Source organism: Bos indicus x Bos taurus, chromosome 16, assembly GCF_003369695.1.
Source record: "Bos indicus x Bos taurus breed Angus x Brahman F1 hybrid chromosome 16, Bos_hybrid_MaternalHap_v2.0, whole genome shotgun sequence".
Taxonomy (NCBI): domain Eukaryota; kingdom Metazoa; phylum Chordata; class Mammalia; order Artiodactyla; family Bovidae; genus Bos; species Bos indicus x Bos taurus.
Window position 1 is genome coordinate 61,380,777 of NC_040091.1, and position 19,297 is coordinate 61,400,073.

A 19,297-nucleotide genomic window follows, 5' to 3' on the forward strand; every position below is an offset into this window, starting at 1 on the left:
TCCCCAGGACACAGTTACAGGACAGTTAAGGCAACACCTGGGCACGCAAAGGGCACAGAATGGGCAAATGATGGCAAAGAGAGGCCCCAATTTGCCCGGGCACCTGGCACTAGACCGCTGCTGTTCCTGGCCTGCCCGTACCCCGAAAGCCAGCCTCGTAAGAAGTACTGGCTTTGTGTCCCAGCTCTCTTAAGATCTACGGGCTGCAGCTTTCCGCTGGCGGTTATCACATCCCTGGAAAAGGTGTTGGCATTGGTGTTACAGGTCAAAGCTCATCTGCTTTAATGTCCCACCAAAGTCACATCGTTTAAACAATAATCATGGTCTTTTCTCAAGGAGCACGACGGGAGGACAGAAAGGAGATGAAAGCTGCTGGTGGTCACTTCAGGAAACAAAAAAGCTGAAAAAGCAAGCTGTACTGATCATGGGTGTGTGACGGGCTTCATACCATCCTGGGCAAGAAAGATCGCTTTAACCAGTATTAAAGTAACTGACATGAACATCTCTACGTCAAAGTGGAATGTCTTTTCTGAAGCTTTCTGCCCTACTCATAATTTACAACAGGCGCAGGAAACAAAGTGGCCAGAGCCCATCTAAGTGACCCCAGAGCACGGTGGCCCCGAGGGACGGATGAGAGCAGGGCCCCCACAGTCCTTGCTGAGCGCCCCTAACTCACAGGGCTGCCGGAGGACCACGCAACACGAGTATCCGCACACTCTGTGGGCCCACACTTGGCACAGGATGCTGTCGTCCTCAGGATGCGCCCTTTGCTTGGGCAGATGTAGGAAGAGCAAGCTGGCTCCCCACAGAGAACCCCTGCCATTCTGCACAAAAGGTCAAGCTGAGATTAAAGCCTGTGACACTGGAGCTCAGCTGCTAGAAGTAAGATAAGAGTTCTGTATAAGTAGAAGTAAAAAGGTACCCCTACCAATTCATCAAAAGTTTATTTGAAAGATTTTAGCACAACACTACTATTGAGAATCACATTGTAAAAAGGTCTGAATCTAGGAAAATAGACCACGCAACTTTCCACAAAGCAATGCTGGGTCCATAAAACATGTAACTAAAGTAAATGTCGCAGACAGCAAAGTCTTAGAACCGGTCAACAGAACTGCCACCGACCAACAGTAAGTAAAGCAAGTACCTTTCCAGTGGCTCACTGCGCTCCCCATCACACATGCTAGAAACGCACTTAGCAAGTGGGATTAGAATCAAGACCTCAAGTCCACCTGTTCCTTTCTGAGACAGGACTAGTCCAAAGGGCGTGGGGAGGGTGAGTCTGCCTACTCCAGATAACAGTATTCACCTGTTTAACTATCACTTCAATGGTCCAGAAAACTCAAGTATCTAGCCTTCTTTCATCTACTTAAAAATGTTTACAATAATTTAAAAATCCTCTCATTAAAGTGATTAATCTATATTCTTCTAAGATGATACAGTCAAGGTAAATACCTCCTTGCTGCCTTGCCCAAGGCATCCTGCCATCTTAGACCTGAACTTCCAACAGTGAACCAGCTTCCCATCAGCCTCTACCCAGCCCTCCTCCCACCTCCAATCACTTTCTCTTCTGAAACTGCACTAAACAGGGGCTTTCATCAAAGAGCACACAAGCCAGCACAATCCAGGAATGTGCTTTTAAATCCACTTCCCTTTGAAGTGTAAGCTGCTCCTAGGAAGCATGAACGGGGTGACCCAGGGAGCTGTTATCCTAGCGGCCTTCTCCCAGAAGGGGTGGGTCCTAACCACAAGGGTTTCTGTGACCCCAAGTGAATGGTCCTAACCAGCCTTTTTGCAAGCTTGGACCTGTCTCAGAAAGTCAGGTGCGGGGGCGGGGGGTGGGGGGGCGGTGCAGAACCCCAGAGGTGACTCTGCAGGATTTTCCTGCTCTCAACAGTCTCCTCCCCTAAAGAGAAAAGATGAACAACAGAACTTTGGAAAGTGAGGGGAAGAAAACCTGGGTATCCACTCAAAAGAACATACTTCTTTTGGGTAGAATGACAAGACCAGTGTCTCTCTTGGGTCATTCAAAATAGTAAGTATGGCACCCTGGCAGATTTCTGCCCAGGAAAGCAGCCAGGCACGGGGAGGGCAGGGGTCTCGCCTCTGCAGGCCTGTGAAATGTGGGCGTTCACGAACTGCCTAATCACACACTCCAGCGTGTCCCGCTACTCTTTCTTTGTATGTAGGCTTGATCGAAAAGCAGTGAACTTTCCCAAAAGTTACGAAGAACAGAGACAAACACCAAACTGCCCTGTCATCAAATCAAAGCCAGCATAGCCAAGCAGGAGGCCCCGAAATCGCTCTCTTTGGGGAGCAGATACTACAATGAACACCACAGGCAAGCTGTCCAAACCCAGGGGCCTTTCAGTGTAAATGCTCTGTTTCCTGGCTCTCCTTCTTGAGGTATGACAGGACATACCTCAAGTTCTTACTTGCTCCCCAAACTTTTTTTGGGGGAGAAAAAGTAGAAGACAGCGTGAGCAGACTTAAGTAGAAGACAGCGTGAGCAGACGTCAGTGCTATTTATACACACGGAGCGGCTTATCACAATGCAAGTACTTTTCTAAATTACTCATTCCCAGAACGCTGGAGACAAGGACACAGTGCATCTTTGTTACACTGTTCTCTCCAAACAAAACCGGTGCTCAAGTAGCTACTTGACTTTGCCACTAATACAGACACTAGTGAAAGATCTGGTTGAAACTGGTTATATAATACTTCAGTAAAAAGCTTTTTTTTTTTTAAAGGAGAAAAAAAGAGGAGGGAAGGGGTGGAAGAAGAGAGAACAGGGATACGCGGGAAGAGGACTTCACAAAACTCCTCCAGATGTGTGGAAGACGAAGTGAGCTGGGGCCTGCCGCTGGCAATGAAGAGCCTACTAGAAGCACGAAGCATATGTGCCCTAGAGAGAAGGAAGGAAACCAGTCTGGCTAGGAGCTTCCCTTTTTCTTAGATGTAACAGGTCCTTGGCCCCCCAGGGCCATCTTCGGCCTGTCTTACCCCCCCTTTTTTTCCCCAAACACTTACTATGTACTAATACATGAGAGACACTGTTAAACATTTGTACACTAATTACTATTTCATTTATTTCTCACAATGACCTTGAGAGGTAGGTGTCATCCAATTTTTTTATATATAAAAGAAACAGAGCCCAAGAGAAGTCTTATGTAACTTGACTATGAGTTAAACAGTTGAGAAGCAAATACACACTTGTATTTCAATTTTGCCTCAAAAGGCAAGAGTGGACAGTTAGACTATGTCATACAGATGTAACAACAGGAAATCAACTGAAGAAAGCTGTCAAGACACAGGGGACGTTCTGATGGGGGAGGGGGTGCTCTGGTTCAAGAACACTTAGGTGCCCTTGAAGGATGTCTCAGTCCCTCCCTTCACCCAGAGTCTCCCACCAAATAGAGGGAAAAAAGATACTCTATTTTCTCTGATTTAAAAAGATGTTATTTCTCTTAGAGAAGATAGGTTGTAGTACCAAAAAATAGTCACTGGTACTCATCTTCCTACACAGTGACTAATTTGAAAAAAGTTACTTCTTCATCCCTTGCCTGGTGTAAATTTGCTGGAATAGTTCACTACAGATTCAAATAAAAACAGTTTAAATGAGATCTGCAAGGCCATCTTCTGAAATGTAGAGGTGTTTCTTTCAGTGAAAAGTCAGTCCAGGAGAAACAGTAACTAGCTCTTACTAGTTGGGAATTGGGAAACCAATTCCCTCTTTTGGTAAGGAAATAGGAAAAAAGGAAAATGAATGATTTTGTAAGTGCAAAGAAAGTTACTCCACCAGAAGAAACGTCAGCACCAGCCTCGCATGGTGGGGACCACGAAGGCTCTTCCCAGGCGAAGGCCACAAGCCGAAGACCAGGCCTGTGTGTGCTAGTCTTCCATCTCCTGACCCCAACGTCTAACAAAAATGTGCCAGAGGATCTGAACAAGCGCACCCAGGAGACACCCCCTAGACTGTGTCTCTAGAATTAAGAATTCTGGAGCTTTAAGCACATACATACCACTGGTCATGTGCGATACTTTTGCAAGTTTCTTCATCACATTGTCCAGTCGAGACTGAGTGCTCTCCAACTCGTGAGAGAAATCGTCCAGCATGCTAGAAAGACAAGCAGACACAGGAGGAGGTTGCTCAGCACAGCTCCAGATACAGTGGCCATGGAGTTAAATTACTGGGATCTGGGCCTCAGTCTTAACAATCACCAAACAGACAACATTGGGATTCAGACCCCCCAATCTTTTTATCCAAGGGACAAGATCTGTTTTTGAGTTCGGAATTTTGGAAATCTGAAAAAGTAGTAAGTTACATACACTGTGTATTAGCCAACACCCCCAGCAGAGTCTGGGGCTGTCATCAAACACCTGAGTTAATATTTCTGCAAAGAAAACTATGAGGAGTCATGGCTGCAGTCAGTTCAGGTCAGGTTCCTCTGTAACAAAAGCTTGCTGCAAATTTTTTTAGAGCTTTCTAGATTGCAGAACTGCAGCCAAGGCCAATGGGGACCTGAACATACAATAATACAAACTCAGCTGCAGTGCAGTGTAGCAGAAAGAAGGCTGTGTGAATCAGACAACCAGGCTTTGCCACTTGCTACTCTGGACAAGGGACCCTTATCTGTAAAAGCAGGCGATCCTATCAACAGGGTTCCCATGAAAGTTAAAGTGTTTGTTGCTCAGTCATGTCTGACTCTTTGGGACCCCATGGATTGTAGCCCCCCAGGCTTCTCTGTCCATGGAATTCTCCAGGCAAGAATACTGGAGTGGGTTGCCATTCCCTTCTCCAGGAGATCTTCCCAACTCAGGGATCAAACCCAGGTCTCCTGCACTGCAGGCAGATTCTATACTGTCTGAGCCACCAGGGAAGCCCCACACAAAGCACTTTATAGTAGCGTGAGTTAAGAAATGGACTTTGACCAAATCATCATCTGCTTTAAGCCACCCCATGCTTTACCATAAAGCTGGGCAGCCTCAGGACTGAGCTCGGTGCACCTCCTCTACACGCACAGAGAACCAGCTCCCTGAGGCTCACACTGCTTGCTGCCCAAGGTGTGGCTAGGAAAGAAAACACAATACTCATACCAACAGTGTTTATTTCATAAATTACTAAGCATTCCAGACTATTCAACTTTGGATTAATATATGATTATCCTGAGGCTAGAATATGACATACTAATTAGTAACCAGAGGGCTTCTTAACAAGGCTTTATTCATTCCTCTGGCAGCACCAAGGGCAGCGAGTGGTTTGGGTCTGGGCCCACAAGAGGCACCCGAGAGCCCTGCAGGATTCAGGCAACCAACTCCTCATTAAGTCAGTCATTAAATATCCCCCATGTTGGCAACTACACAAACAAGCCTTTGTCCCTTACCTGAATTTTCAAATTAAAACATTTTTTAGCTCATTTTAGATTCTGGTAGCATCTTGGCCCCGCAGCTGGCAGACCTATCCACACAGGGCAAATGCTGATAAACAAGAGCTACCTGTGTGTGCTGTGTAAGATCTTTCTTACTCAAGACAAAAACGGGTAAGTCATCCAACCTCCAGTCCAAGGACACTCATTAACCATGCACTAACCAAATTTCTTAGGTGGCTCAGTGGTAAAGAACCTGTCTACCAATGTAGGAGACACAGGTTCAATCCCTGATCCAGGAAGATCCCCCTGGAGAAGGAATGGCAATCCACTCCAGGATTCTTGGCTGGGAAATGCCACGGACAGAGGAGCCTAGTGGGCTACAGCTCTTGGGGTCAAAAGAGAGTGAGATATGACTTAGTGACTAAAGGACAACAAAATAAAAAAAAAACAAGTTTCTAGCCTACCTCTGTGCTGTCCAAAAGAAATGCAATGTGAGTCTCCTATGCCACTTCATATTTTTCAGTAGCCGCATTTTAAAAAAGGGAGCTGAAATTAATTTTAATAACCTGTTTTATTTAGCCCAATATACCTAAAAAAAACTATCATTTCAATATGCAATTTTATATTTTTTCACACTAAGGCCTTCAGAACTGGTGTGCATTTATACCCAGGGCCCTTCTTAGTTTAGACTGGCCATATTTCATGTACTCAATGGCCATGTGGGGGCTGGTGGCTATTGTACTAGACAGCACAGGTCTAAGTGTAAGACCCACTTTTTCCTTTTAATTTACCTATTTTTATTAGAATTACACACACACATAGTTTGTAGAGCCAATCAGTCCTTTTATAAAAAACCACAGTTGTCCCCCATCCCCGACAGCCAGCGCTTTCAGCCCCTCCACTACTCTCTGGGTGCATTCTCCAGTTTCTGAAGCTACACGCTGGCAGCTCAGTGTCCGGATCCCGCTGACTCTGCACGGTGAAAGCCTAGGGCTTAGCGCCCTCCCATTCCATTCCCCACCTCTGCATCCTTCCCACTTCTCTTCCCGCTTCCTTCCTTCCAACAGAACTGTGTCCTGGTTGGATAAGGTCGACATCCAGGGCTCCCACTGTCACGAGTGAGGACATGCTCTTCTCAGCTGGGGGTCTGGGGCCTGAATCACACCGCTCTGGGCTCTCCCCTCTGCTCACCAAGGACCCTGTTTTCTCAGGTTCACCATTTATCTTTCTGCTTTCCAGGAGCTAAAATGTTAAGATCGCTGTTTCTTATTCCAAGCTCTATGTCCCCATAGATTTTATGCCATTAAATACAAATAAAAACCTCTGTTACTGTTCTCGTGGACTTCAGAGTAGGAACGGAGATAAAGAGGTTGTGTTCAGTTCACCGTCTTTATTTGGAAGTCTGCCAGGGTCTATCATCTACCCAACCAATGTAACTGCTCAAATAATTAGTTCTTTCCCATCCGCATAGTGAATTTTAGGGTAAGAATGCATTTCAGACAAATTAAGCTGCATACCTAAGCTCCTGTTCTGCCACCGTCCTACGTGGCCTCCCTGCTTCCAGTCTTTTCCACTGTGGTTCACCATCAAAACCAAAGATGGACGGATCTCCCCCAAACATAAACCTGACCATGGCATTACTAACACAACCTTCCCTGGGGTTGTGTTTCCCATCACCCTTTGAATGACAAGTCCTAACTCCTTACTGTGGCTTCTGGGGCCTTCCCTGATCTGTTCTCTGCCTCCCTGACTTGACTCCTGTAACCTCCCTCTCAACCCTGGTGCTCTAGACACACTAAACCTCTCTGCTGTGTGCACATATCACCTCTAAGTCATTATAAGGACTCTTCCTTCCAGGAGAGCCTCCCCTCACCCTTTCCTCCCACCCCATCTGGTACCTTCTACTCATTCTTCAGTCCCAGTTAAACCTCTCTTCTCTTCTCAGGGAGTTTAGACTGAGTCAGCTCTCCAGTTCAGGCTGTTAGGGCCCTCAAGGCACCACACACTCCCCCCACTGGCAGCTCTCCACTTCTGTTACCCTTCACAACTTGCACCATTTCTATAATATCCATTCCACCCAGTAAGCAGTGAACCCTTGATGGCAGAGACCCTGCCTATTCTTTTGGCTGCTTTGTGGATACCCTGGGGCCTCCCAGGAGAACAAGATGCCCAGTTTGAATTTGTAAGAAATGAATCCATAAGGTTGAACACAAAATCAAGGTAGGAGAGTTTCTGAAATACCCTACTAGATTTTTTTTTTCCCCCCAGAAAAAATATTTTGTGAAATGGCAAAGGTAGCATATTTTAAGAATTCTGTTTTTGGTGTCGTACTTCAGGAGTGCAAACGGAGATTTTTCTTAAGGAAAAACGAATCCAGGTATGTTTTCTTGTGCTTTTTTTCTAGGAGAAGACTTTTCCATTGTAGGAGATTTTTTTATTAGTTGGAATTAAACTTATACTTCCCCCCCTCCAACAAAATAAAAATTTAAGATACAGAGCAAAAAGTTCCATTTAATATAGCAGGAAAGGCATGCAATGATGAAGTTAAGTTAGCCCATGTCTTATCCTCTTTGGGACAAAAAATCTCCATGGAGCTTACACAGCCCTAACAGTTTCACATTCCTATTCACTACAACACTTGAAGTCAGCTGTTCAGAGGAATTGGTACCTCTTTTGCAAGTGTTTAAAAATACTAATAACTTTGCCTAAACCTTCTTGAAAATTGTATCTGATGGATTTGCCTTTTTTGGAGAGGCTAGTCTGTAAAACAGAGTAAAGATGCAGCTAGAAACAAAACAGCTTTTGGCTTTACTGGCCATGTAACCCGCAGGCTCTTCAGGGGTCTCCTAAGATGGCTCTTCCCTTCACCTCTCTGAGGCGAGAGGGGCATCCCAGTACTCACACGGCCTGCTCCTCCAGCTCCCCTCCAATGCGCTGGGACATGTTCTTCAGCACTCCGATGCTGCCAGAGACCAGCTCCAACTGCTCATCCTGCTGTTCCACGATCAGCTGGTGCCAGAGAAATGGGAAATAAGCAATTAAAATCCATCTTACCTGGTTCCAAGCCCAGCACTCGAGCAGCTGCTAGCTTCTTTGCCAACTCGGGACAATTCACATTCAGAAGCAAAGCCCAGAAATCAAAGGACCAGACCGTCCGCCTCAGAGAACACGCTGCTCAAAAGGCTGGGCTGTCAAGCTACTGATATCCCCTGCTGATCCAACTTGTGAAACAGTCAGCGGGGCTTGAAACCACCCAGAGAGATTTACCCTGGTTGACTGAAGTCCAGCAAGGGACAGACAATGGCCAAAAGCACCTGTGCAGTGACCACGGACACGTGGGGATGCTTAGGAAGAGGAAGCCCGCTGCCGGGGTCAGGGTCTCAACTGGCAACAGCCGGCCACAACTTAACTGTAGGAGAGAGTCTAGCAGGTCTCTGGACATGGGAAAACTACACACACGGAGTCCTTTGCTCCCTGCTCAAGGACACGTGAGAGGAGGCTCTGCGGCAGTAAGCTACCTTGCAGGCAACTCCTGAGCACAACTTACTTTTAATTGTGCTGCAGTAGCCTCACTTTTCATTGAAAAAAAAAAATTTTGCTTGGTTAATAGCAATTTAAGGAGACAAATGGTTAAGCTGATGTGCTAATGGAAAAAGATCAGCATGTATATATAAAACACAGTATTTAAGAACCAATCGTTTTGATGGGGTGATAATGCTCAAATCCCCAGACACTTTACTATTAGCTTCCTTTAATTAATACAAATCAAAAGCAACCACACAAATATAATCAACCTTTCCTTCCACCCCTTAACCTCCACCAAAGCAACGATTTTTACATCTAATGGAACCAACAACAATTTTCGATGAAAAAACAAGGACTCAATTTTTCTCAAAGTGCCTTTGTTGAAATGAACAAAAAGCTGAGTACAGAAGCAGAGGCTGGGGAAGAGGCTGCTGTGTTTTTAAGTCAATGGCCTCCTCTGTCAGTTGCGGGGGTCTGGTCTGCTTGTCCTAAGAGGTCTAATCAAGCTTGGTTCTCTTGAAACTGTCATGCTCTGAAGGGTGTCTGCAACACCCTTTATGAAAGCAACCGTCACACAGGTAGACTCCGGCAGCTGTGAGGCTAGCTCTGGCCCATCCTGCCTGTCATCAGCAACAGAGCCCTGGCTGGCAGAGGAGTGGGGAGGGTGGTGCTTGGCCTCCCACCTCCCTGTCCTCCACTCAGGTACCTGCTGCTGTGCCTGCTGCTCCTCGATGAAATGGGAGTTGGCCAACTGAAGCTCCCTGTCGAGGCGCCCGTATTTATCCGTTGTTCCACTGCTCCAGTTCTGTCCACCACTGTCTCCTAGCAGGGCCTGCGAGAGCGGGGCCGGGGGCAGCAGAGCAGGAGGGACAAACCGTTACTCTCACTAAACAAGGGCCTCATCACCATGATATGAAGAGTTCTCCCACTGCTCATAAGCTGTCTTTCCAGGGGTCAGCTTTTTATGGATTGGTGCAGGTTGGTGCCTGCAGAGTACAAATCAAAGAATGCCATGAAGGGCACTTTCTATGGACTCACAAATGAGCTCTGTCCCATTAAAAATGCAAGTGAGAGTCAACTTTAAAGCAGTCTTAAAGCCCCTCTGTGCACTGCTTTGTGGACCATAAGGCACGTGTTCTCACAGGACCAGCTCTTCCTAGCACCCTTGGAGTTTCACTGGAGACCCGTTGAAGGTCCTAGTCTAACTGATTCCAGACATCCAGAGCCCTTTCTATGTAAGCATGACCAAGGAAATTTTTGGTGTTCAGAGGAGGGAGGAGATAGTGCCTTAAAGTGACAAGAAATTAAGTCATAGTCCCTCATACAGTGAAGGCACAAGAACCACCAATGTCTGCTCAGTGTGACCCACAGATACATCCCAATGCCCTTCAGCTGAACTAAAAGGCTAGAGGTTTCCAGATGGAATAGGGGTTGCTTCGGCAGGCAGCATGGCCACAGTGGGGGCCTGACCCTGATAACCCAAACAAGGGTTGGCCCTGATGTCAGTTCTCCGCCTGGGCTCCCAGACGCCAGGGTTGTGTTTTCTAGTATGAATTTGAGGAATTCTGTAGTCAGAAAAGGTTAAGTTTGGGAATGTCTTCCTTCATTGAAGAGGCCAGCCAGGAAAGTGAGCTAACCCTGCCTGGGATCCTCACAAGCCTTTTTAACCAAAGAACTGGACCAAGCTAGTGACTATGATTCTTCTGTCTTGTAAAGCTGCCAAAACTTCTTACCAGGTACCCTTTAGCTCTGGAACTGTTAAAAGTCTAACTGATTCCTTGGTTCTCTGCAAAGCCCCTCAATACCCACACTAGCCTTGCCTGACTTTGAGACATGAATTCGGCCAAATGGCCACATTTCAGAGTCTACATTCAAAGAAGTTCAGGATGTATGTTGAGTTCTGAGGCAGATATGAGAAGAGGACCAAGATGCCTGAGAACTTCCACAGCCCAGAGCCTTAGTCAAGAGTCTGGATGATGACTGTCTCGGGTGTAGAGCAGACATAAGGTTTTGGGGGGATGCTTCTGCCCCATCTGGTCATGGGGCTGATTGAAAGGATCCTGCTCGTTTTGATACAAAGACTCTAATGACTCTATGGTGGATACTGGGACCTAGTGACAATTTTTTCAAGGTCAGAAAAAGTCTACAGTGTATCACTAGGCTATGAATAGAGAATCAGAGCTCCTGCAGCCACAGTCATGGCTATTTTTTCCTAGCTTATCCATGGTCTACACTTGGGTAGGCATATGACATGCTGTTAAGAGTCACCCGTGAAGCTGTTGAGATTCCCCTGGTCTGACCTCCAGGAGTTAGTTAGTGAGAAAGAAGACGGAGAGGGCCCAGAGCACTGGGGACCAGCCCAAGTATAGGTGCCAAAGCAGGAGGCCTTGGCTTTGTGAGGATCAGCCCAGCACCTGGTGCTGGAAGCAGCTATGAGGTGGACTCTGCCCACCTTCCATTCCTTGAACGCCTGTGACTCGAAGACATTTTGTTGTCGTTTAGTTGCTAAGGGAAGTTCAGGATGTATGTTGAGTTCTGAGGCAGATATGAGAAGAGGACCAGGATGCCTGAGAACTTCCACAGCCCAGAGCCTTAGTCAAGAGTCTGGATGGTGACTGTCTTGGGTGTAGAGCAGACATAAGGTTTTGGGGGATGCTTCTGCCCCATCTGGTCATGGGGCTGATGAAAGGATCCTGCTCGTTTTGATACAAAGACTCTAATGACTCTATGGTGGATACTGGGACCTATACTTGGACTGTGTCCAACTCTTGCGACCCCATGGACTGGCCCACCAGGCTCTTCTGTCCATGGGATTTCCCAGGCAAGAATACTGGAGTGGATTACCATTTTCTATTCCAGGGGATCTTCCCGTCCCAGGGATAGAACCCAGGTCTCCTGCATTGGCAGGTGAATTCTTTACCACTGAGCCATCTGGGAAGCCCAAAGATATTTTACTCATCGCCTAAAACAAAATTCCCAGCCACAGTCAGAAAGGCTATGCATAAATGCACATTTTATTTATGTTAGCTCACTAGCTTTTCTGAGAGTCAGTGCCAGATGGGATGGCTAGCTAGTGTCTTTTCCTGTCTGCACTGTTACAAGCAAGGAAGGTGGATGGGGAAACAACAGTGATGGAGAGTGGCATGTGGGGAAGGAAACAGGGAAGTTAAGCTGGAAGATATTTAGAGAGTCCTCTTCCCTTTTCAAGCTTTTAGAATACTTGTTTTCAAAATTAAGTGGGTCAAGAAATACCTACAGGTATAAAGTGAAGAGTATATCATAAACCACTGGTTCCTAGTTAATTAAAAATGGTGAGCTCTTCTTCAATTATCAGCCTACTAAATTCAAGGACTGGGTCTCTTGTAGCTTTTATTTTTGATGTGTCAGTATCTGGGCTTTGGTTTCTGAAATTTATTAGGTTTCATAATTTATTTGTAATAACTTACAAAAACTGGACCTCACATCAAAAAAGAAAAAAAAGATACATAAAACAGTGAAAGATTTAACACATATTTAAGTTTCTTCAAATGCTTTATGTAAAGTTTCAATCATTAAATGTCTAGAGCGTTCTACGCATGGGCAGCTAGAAATCTAAAAAACAAGAAGAGAAAAACCATGACACAATCCCTCCCCACTCACAAAGAAGCTTGAGGTCCAGCAGAGAAAATGACAAGAAAGCAAGCAATTACAGCTCTTAACAGAGCGCCTGGCACACAGAATGTGCTCCACAGGTGCAGAATAAATGGCTTGTGGCAAGGGCTATGAGGCACACAGAGGGTGCAATGGGAGCCCAGAGGCGAGAACCAGAGGGTGTGGCGGGGGAGGGAGAAGGCTGTTGCCATCTCTACGGGCTCAGCACCAAGGTCGTCTGCTTGAAGACATGATACACGGATGTCAGAATTTGCAAGTCCACGTATCTGTGTATTTTCTGTGATACTGTATATTCCAACGCTTACTCACCTGTCTATTTTTCCTCTCAGCTAACGCCTGCACAGATGAAGCTGACATCTGATCTTTCATGTCCTAACGAGATAAGCAGAAGACCAGAAAACAAATGAACATCCTTAAAACTGTGGTTGATATTCTGCACACTAGTAAAATATACATAATTCATTATTAACTTTTTAAACAAAAAGGCAGTATTTTTTGCCTTCTATTTTCAGCCTCAAAAATAAAGGAAATAAAGAGAAGGACATCCCCTTAAAAAGAGGTAGCCTGGATACTAAATTTAAATATGAGGAAAGAGAAAGTACTTCCTGGGTACCTACCACAGGCCAAAACACTGTTAAACATGTACACATTAGATCACTATGTGATCTATCCACAATGACCCTATGAAGCTGGCATCACCTTCATTTTACAGTTGACAAGACTAAGATCTAAAAAGATTAAGATACTTTCTCAAGGTCACACAGCCAGTAAATGGCAATCCTGGGCATACACACAAAAGCTTGTGTTCAATGCTTGTATCTTCAAGTATATGCTGTGCTTAGTCTCAGTCGTGTCTGACTCTTTGCGACCCCATGCACTGTAGCCCACCAGGCTTCTCTGTCCGTGGGTTGCCATGCCCTGCACCAGGGGATCTTCCCAACCCAGGGATCGAACCCAGGTTTCCCACACTGCAGGTGGATTCTTTACCATTTGAGCCGCCAGGGAAGCCCAAGAATACTGGAGTGGATAGCCTATCCCCTCAGCAGGGGAACTTCCTGACCCAGGAATCGAACTGGGGTCTCCTGCATAGCAGGCGGATTCTTTACCAGCTGAGCTACACGGGAAGCCCATCTTCAAGTATGCTGCTGCTACTGCTAAGTTGCTTCAGTCATGTCTCACTCTGTGCGACCCCAGAGACAGCAGCCCACCAGGCTCCCCCATCCCTGGGATTCTCAAGGCAAGAATACTGGAGTGGGTTGCCATTTCCTTCTCCAATGCATGAAAGTGAAGAGTGAAAAGTGCAGTCGCTCAGTCGTGTCCGACTCTTAGAGACCCCATGGACTGCAGTCTACCAGGCTCCTCCGTCCACGGGATTTTCCAGGCAAAAGTACTGGAGTGGGGTGCCACTGCCTTCTCCGATCTTCAAGTATAATACATGTTAAAAAAAAAAAAAAACCACATACTTTAAAGTATACTTACCATTAAACACCAGAGAATACTTTCAAATAGTGATGAACAGGTCACTTTATTTCTGAGTTGGATTCATGGGACATATAGACTATTTCTAATGCCAGTATTTTCCAGAGTGATACCAAAATTTTTTTTGTATGGAAAGAAAAAGGAATGTACCCATTACTTAATCTAATGCAAAACGCTTTATTAAATATGAGCCATCAGCTGCATATTTAACTACAACCCAGTATACCTTAAAATGATTTCAGCTAAGTATATGATTACTATAAGTCTTCTTTTAAAAAAAAAAGGGATGCCAAAATATTCTTTTCTGCTGGCTCATAGGCTACTTTAGAGGTACAAATGTTGATGTATTAGGCTTTTACAAACTTCTTGCAGGACGCATGACAAGGGAATGGTAGATGAGGGTGCCACATTTCCTAATTCCTACTATGGGAAGTTTGATAACCACCTCGCTGCAACCTTCAGTCTGCCCGGTCCCTCACTCAGCAGATACTGACCGATGTGTGCCTGCACACAGCAGTGATGATACGGACACGGCCCCTGCCTGACATGGCTCACATCATGGTAGACAAGCAGCAGCAAATGGCAATCACACACACACACTTCAATAAGGTGACGACCATTCTAGAAGGAAGGGAGTCAATGGGGCTGAAATCCAGTGGGTGAGCGCCACTCTAGAAAGACAGGGATGATACCTGATCGAGACCTGAGGGCCTAGAAGCAGCCCACCACAGAACAAGCCCAAAGCCAGAGAATTCCAGACAAAGGAAACAGCAAGCTCAAAAGCCTGCAGGCAAAACGGCTCAATGGTTTAGCTTTTGAGAAGACTCGTTGCTGAAGGAGCCACTGCGTGCTGGGAGTCGGACAAGGCTGACCAAAACAGGCAAGGGCCATCAAGGTGCTTAGAGTTTATACAGAGGCAGTGATTGGCACACTAGTCCTGTAAAGAAGTAGATATTGAATATTCCGCCTTTGTCGTGTTTTTTTTTAAACCACCCTTTAAAAATAAATGTAAAACCATTCTTAGATCTCATGGGCCACAGAGTGCAGGCCCCTGTTCTAAGGCAATGGGAAGCCTTAAAGTATTCTGAGAAGGGCTGTGGAGTATTCTGGGTCATGTGTTAACTCTGGTTATTCATTGGGAAAAATGCTGGCAATTAAGCAGAGCAGAAGTGAAGAGATCATCTTACTGTCACACATTAAAGTGCTGCCCAGGATGGGAAAGAAGTGCCCTGAAGGTGGGAGCCTTCAACAAGAGGGCACGGGAACGCTTGGACATGATATTGGGCAAGAGGTAGGGCATCTGAGGGTGCTCAGTTAACCCATAAATTCTAGGAATCTTTACCTAAGTTAATTTGTTCACAAACCTCAAAAGGAAAAAAAAAGAATGCCACCCACAGAAACTGAGAAAAAATGTACTTAGTAAAAAAAAAAGTATTCACCATAAAGATCCAGATACTGGCATACTTAAAACAAGAGAAACAGTGACATAAGCCATATTTCTTGAATGTTTGAGATTTACCTGAGTCAGTCACCTGAGGTATTATTAAAAATGCAGGTCCCTGGACCCCACTCAGAACTACTTACTAAATGAAACTTAAGGAACAGTTTAAAAACAAGTCTCCCAGATGAGAAGCTGTTTGACAGGCTCTGGTCCACACAAATTCTAGAAGCCTTCAAAGGAGACCATTATGCTATTACCTCCTGGACTGCAGGATTCCTTTTCTAATTATCAATTAGAGTTTAAGATGACATTCTGATTTTCAATCAAACAATATGAATAGTATAATCTCACTTATTTAGTATATCAGAATTGTTCCCTGGCTAGGATGATACACGCTTTTGAAAAATGCATTTAGGGGGACTTCCATGGTAGTCCAGCAATGCTGGGAATGTGGGTTCAATCTCTGGTCCGGGAACTGGGATCCCGTATACCTTGGAGCTACTGAGCCTGCACAGCGTGACTAGTGTCCATGTGCCCCAACAAAAGATCCTGCGTGATGAAACTAAAACCCAACACAATAAATAAAAATATATTTTAAAAAACACATTCAGTACACTTTATAATAGCCTTTTACAAGTACTGAACACTGTGTGTGTGTTAATCACTCAGTCATGTCCAATTCTTTGTGACCCCATGGACTGTATGTAGCCTGCCAGGCTCCTCTGGCCATGGGATCCTCCAGGCAAGAATACTGGAGTGGGTTGCCATGCCCTCCTCCAGGGGATCTTCCTAACCCACGGGTGGAACCCGGGTCTCCTGCATTGCAGGCAGATTCCTTACCATCTGAGCCACCAGGGAAGCGTCCTATTGAATATTAGTTGCATAATAAAAACAGCAGCACACCTGTATGGGAAAAGTAACTTTGAAGTTCTAGTTGGACTCTGAACATTATCTGTAGAATACATTTTTGCTCTTAGAAGGTAAGACAGTGAGGGGGGAGTAATGACTGTAAAGGTACACAAGAGGATTTCTGGGGGTTGCTGGGAATGTTCTGGAATGCTTCCAGGTATTGCTTCCATGGTTGTGATCAGTTTACAAATTCTTCAAACTGTATACTTGGGGTGTATATACTTTTCTATACAGGTGTATACGCTTTTCTATACTGTTATATAATTAAAAGTTAAAAAAAAAGTCTATTGTCCACATTTCTATTTGGAATACAAAATGTCTATTCATATTCTCTTTCCACTTTTTAATCAGAATGTTTGTTTTTTGTTGAGTTGTATAAGTACTTTCGGAGAAGGCAATGGCATCCCACTCCAGTACTCTTGCCTGGAAAATCCCATGGATAGAGGAGCCTGGGAGGCTGCAGTCCATGGGGGTGCTGAGGGTCGGACACGACTGAGCGACTTCACTTTCACTTCTCATTTTCGTGCATTGGAAAAGGAAACGGCAACCCACTCCAGTGTTCCTGCCTGGAGAATCCCAGGGACGGGGGAGCCTGGTGGGCTGCTGTCTATGGGGTCACACAGAGTCGGACACGACTGAAGCGACTTAGCAGCAGCATGAGTACTTTACTAATATTTTAAATATTAACCTCTTATCAGATACATGATTTGCAAATATCTTCTCCCATTGAGTAGGCTACTTTTTCATTTTGATGATGGTTTCTTTCACTTTGCAGAAACTTTTTAGTTTGATGCAGTCCCGTGTATTCTTTTTTTCCCTCTTGCTTTGAGTCAAAGCCAGAGCTCAGCGGTGAGTGACCTGGACGGTGCGGCAGGCGCAAGGAGGCAGAAAATGTGTTCATTTCATGTGGCATCTCAGTGCAAATTTGCCTGGAGTTCTTGGCGAGGAAGCGGGCAGGTTTTATTATTTACTTATAGCCTACGTGCTAAGCTCGCCCTGGGGCCTCGCTTGGTTTTCAGAAACTTCATTCAAAGGCCCAATAGACATTTCTTCTGTTCCAAAGAAGATAAACAGATGGCCAAGAGACACATGAAAAGATGCTCGACATGTCTAATTATTAGGGAAATGCAATGACATATCACCTCATGCCCATTAGAATGGTTATAATGGAAAGGACAAGAAACAACAAATGTTGGAGAGTACACAGAGAAAGGTGAAGCCCTGTACACTGTCAGTGGGAATATAAACTGGTGCAACCACTACAGAAAACAGTACGGAGATGCCTCATAAAATTGAAAATAGAACTATCATATGACCAAGTTATTCTACTTCTTGGTATTTAACTGAAGAACATGAAAATACTAATTAAAAAAGATATATGCCTTTTTATGTTCACTGAAGCATTTACAATAGCCAAAATAGGACAACAACCTAAGTGCCCACTGATGGATGAACAGATAAAGAAGATGTAGTATGTACATACACATATACATACAATAGAACATTATTCAGCCATAAAAAACAAAATGTTGCCATTTATGATAACCTGGCTAGACTTTAAAGATATCATGCTAAGATATCTTTATCTTAGATAGAAGAGTCCTCATGCCAAGAGTCCTCTTAGATATTTCTCCATGTGAAATAATTCTGGTGGAGAAAGACAAATATTATATGATTTCACTCATATATGGATTCTAAAAAAAAAAAAGAGAACAAAATAAAACAAAAACAAACTGATGAATACAGAGAACACACTAATGGCTACCAGAGGGAAGAGGCAGTTGGGGGTGGGTAGGTGAAATGAATGAAGAAGGTCCACTGTATTGTGAAAGATGATAACTAGACTAGTGGCAGCAATCATTGTGTAGTATACACAGACGTTGAATTGTAATGCTGGACACATGAAACATATATATGTGTGTGTGTACATGTATGCATGTATGTCATACAAAAGCCAAAAAATGAAAAAGAAAAGACAGACATCAAAATGAATTGTGAGAGAATTAAAGTTTTAAATTATTTGTATTTAAAAAAAAAAAAAAAAGAACTATTGCTCCTGAACAATGGCTAGAAGGCAAACCAACCCTCTGAAAATAAACTTGGCATTTTGTATTAACAGTTTTGATATTTGTAACAAATATCCACTGCCTTGACCTAGTAATTCTAATCAGATCATATCAGATCAGTTGCTCAGTCGTGTCCGACTCTTTGCGACCCCGTGAATCACAGCACGCCAGGCCTCCCTGTCCATCACTAACTCCCGGAGTTCACTCAGACTCACGTCCATCGAGTCAGTGATGCCATCCAGCCATCTCATCCTCTGTCGTCCCCTTCTCCTCCTGCCCCCAATCCCTCCCAGCATCAGAGTCTTTTCCAATGAGTCAACTCTTCGCATGAGGTGGCCAAAGTACTGGAGTTTCAGCTTTAGCATCATTCCTTCCAAAGAAATCCCAGGGCTGAGCTCCTTCAGAATGGACTGGTTGGATCTCCTTGCAGTCCAAGGGACTCTCAAGAGTCTTCTCCAACACCACAGTTCAAAAGCATCAATTCTTCGGCGCTCAGCCTTCTTCACAGTCCAGCTCTCACAGCCATACATGACCACAGGAAAAACCATAGCCTTGACTAGACGAACCTTTGTTGGCAAAGGAATGTCTCTGCTTTTGAATATGCTATCTAGGTTGGTCATAACTTTCCTTCCAAGGAGTAAGCGTCTTTTAATTTCATGGCTGCAGTCACCATCTGCAGTGATTTTGGAGCCCAGAAAAATAAAGTCTGACACTGTTTCCACTGTTTCCCCATCTATTTCCCATGAAGTGATGGGACCAGATGCCATGATCTTCGTTTTCTGAATGTTGAGCTTTAAGCCAACTTTTTCACTCTCTACTTTCACTTTCATCAAGAGGCTTTTGAGTTCCTCTTCACTTTC

The 19,297-nt window shown here is 44.8% G+C and overlaps 1 protein-coding gene across 1 annotated transcript in view; it reads right to left on the minus strand.

The window, feature by feature from the left end:
* STX6 (syntaxin 6) overlaps positions 1-19,297 on the minus strand; it is a 51,334-nt gene that overhangs the window by 5,803 nt on the left and 26,234 nt on the right. Inside the window, exons 4-7 of the mRNA XM_027565497.1 lie at positions 12,852-12,914; positions 9,598-9,723; positions 8,269-8,375; positions 4,020-4,114 (exon numbers count right to left, since the gene is read on the minus strand). Coding sequence (XP_027421298.1) covers positions 4,020-4,114; positions 8,269-8,375; positions 9,598-9,723; positions 12,852-12,914 — 391 coding nt within the window. The remainder of the gene's footprint in view (positions 1-4,019; positions 4,115-8,268; positions 8,376-9,597; positions 9,724-12,851; positions 12,915-19,297) is intronic.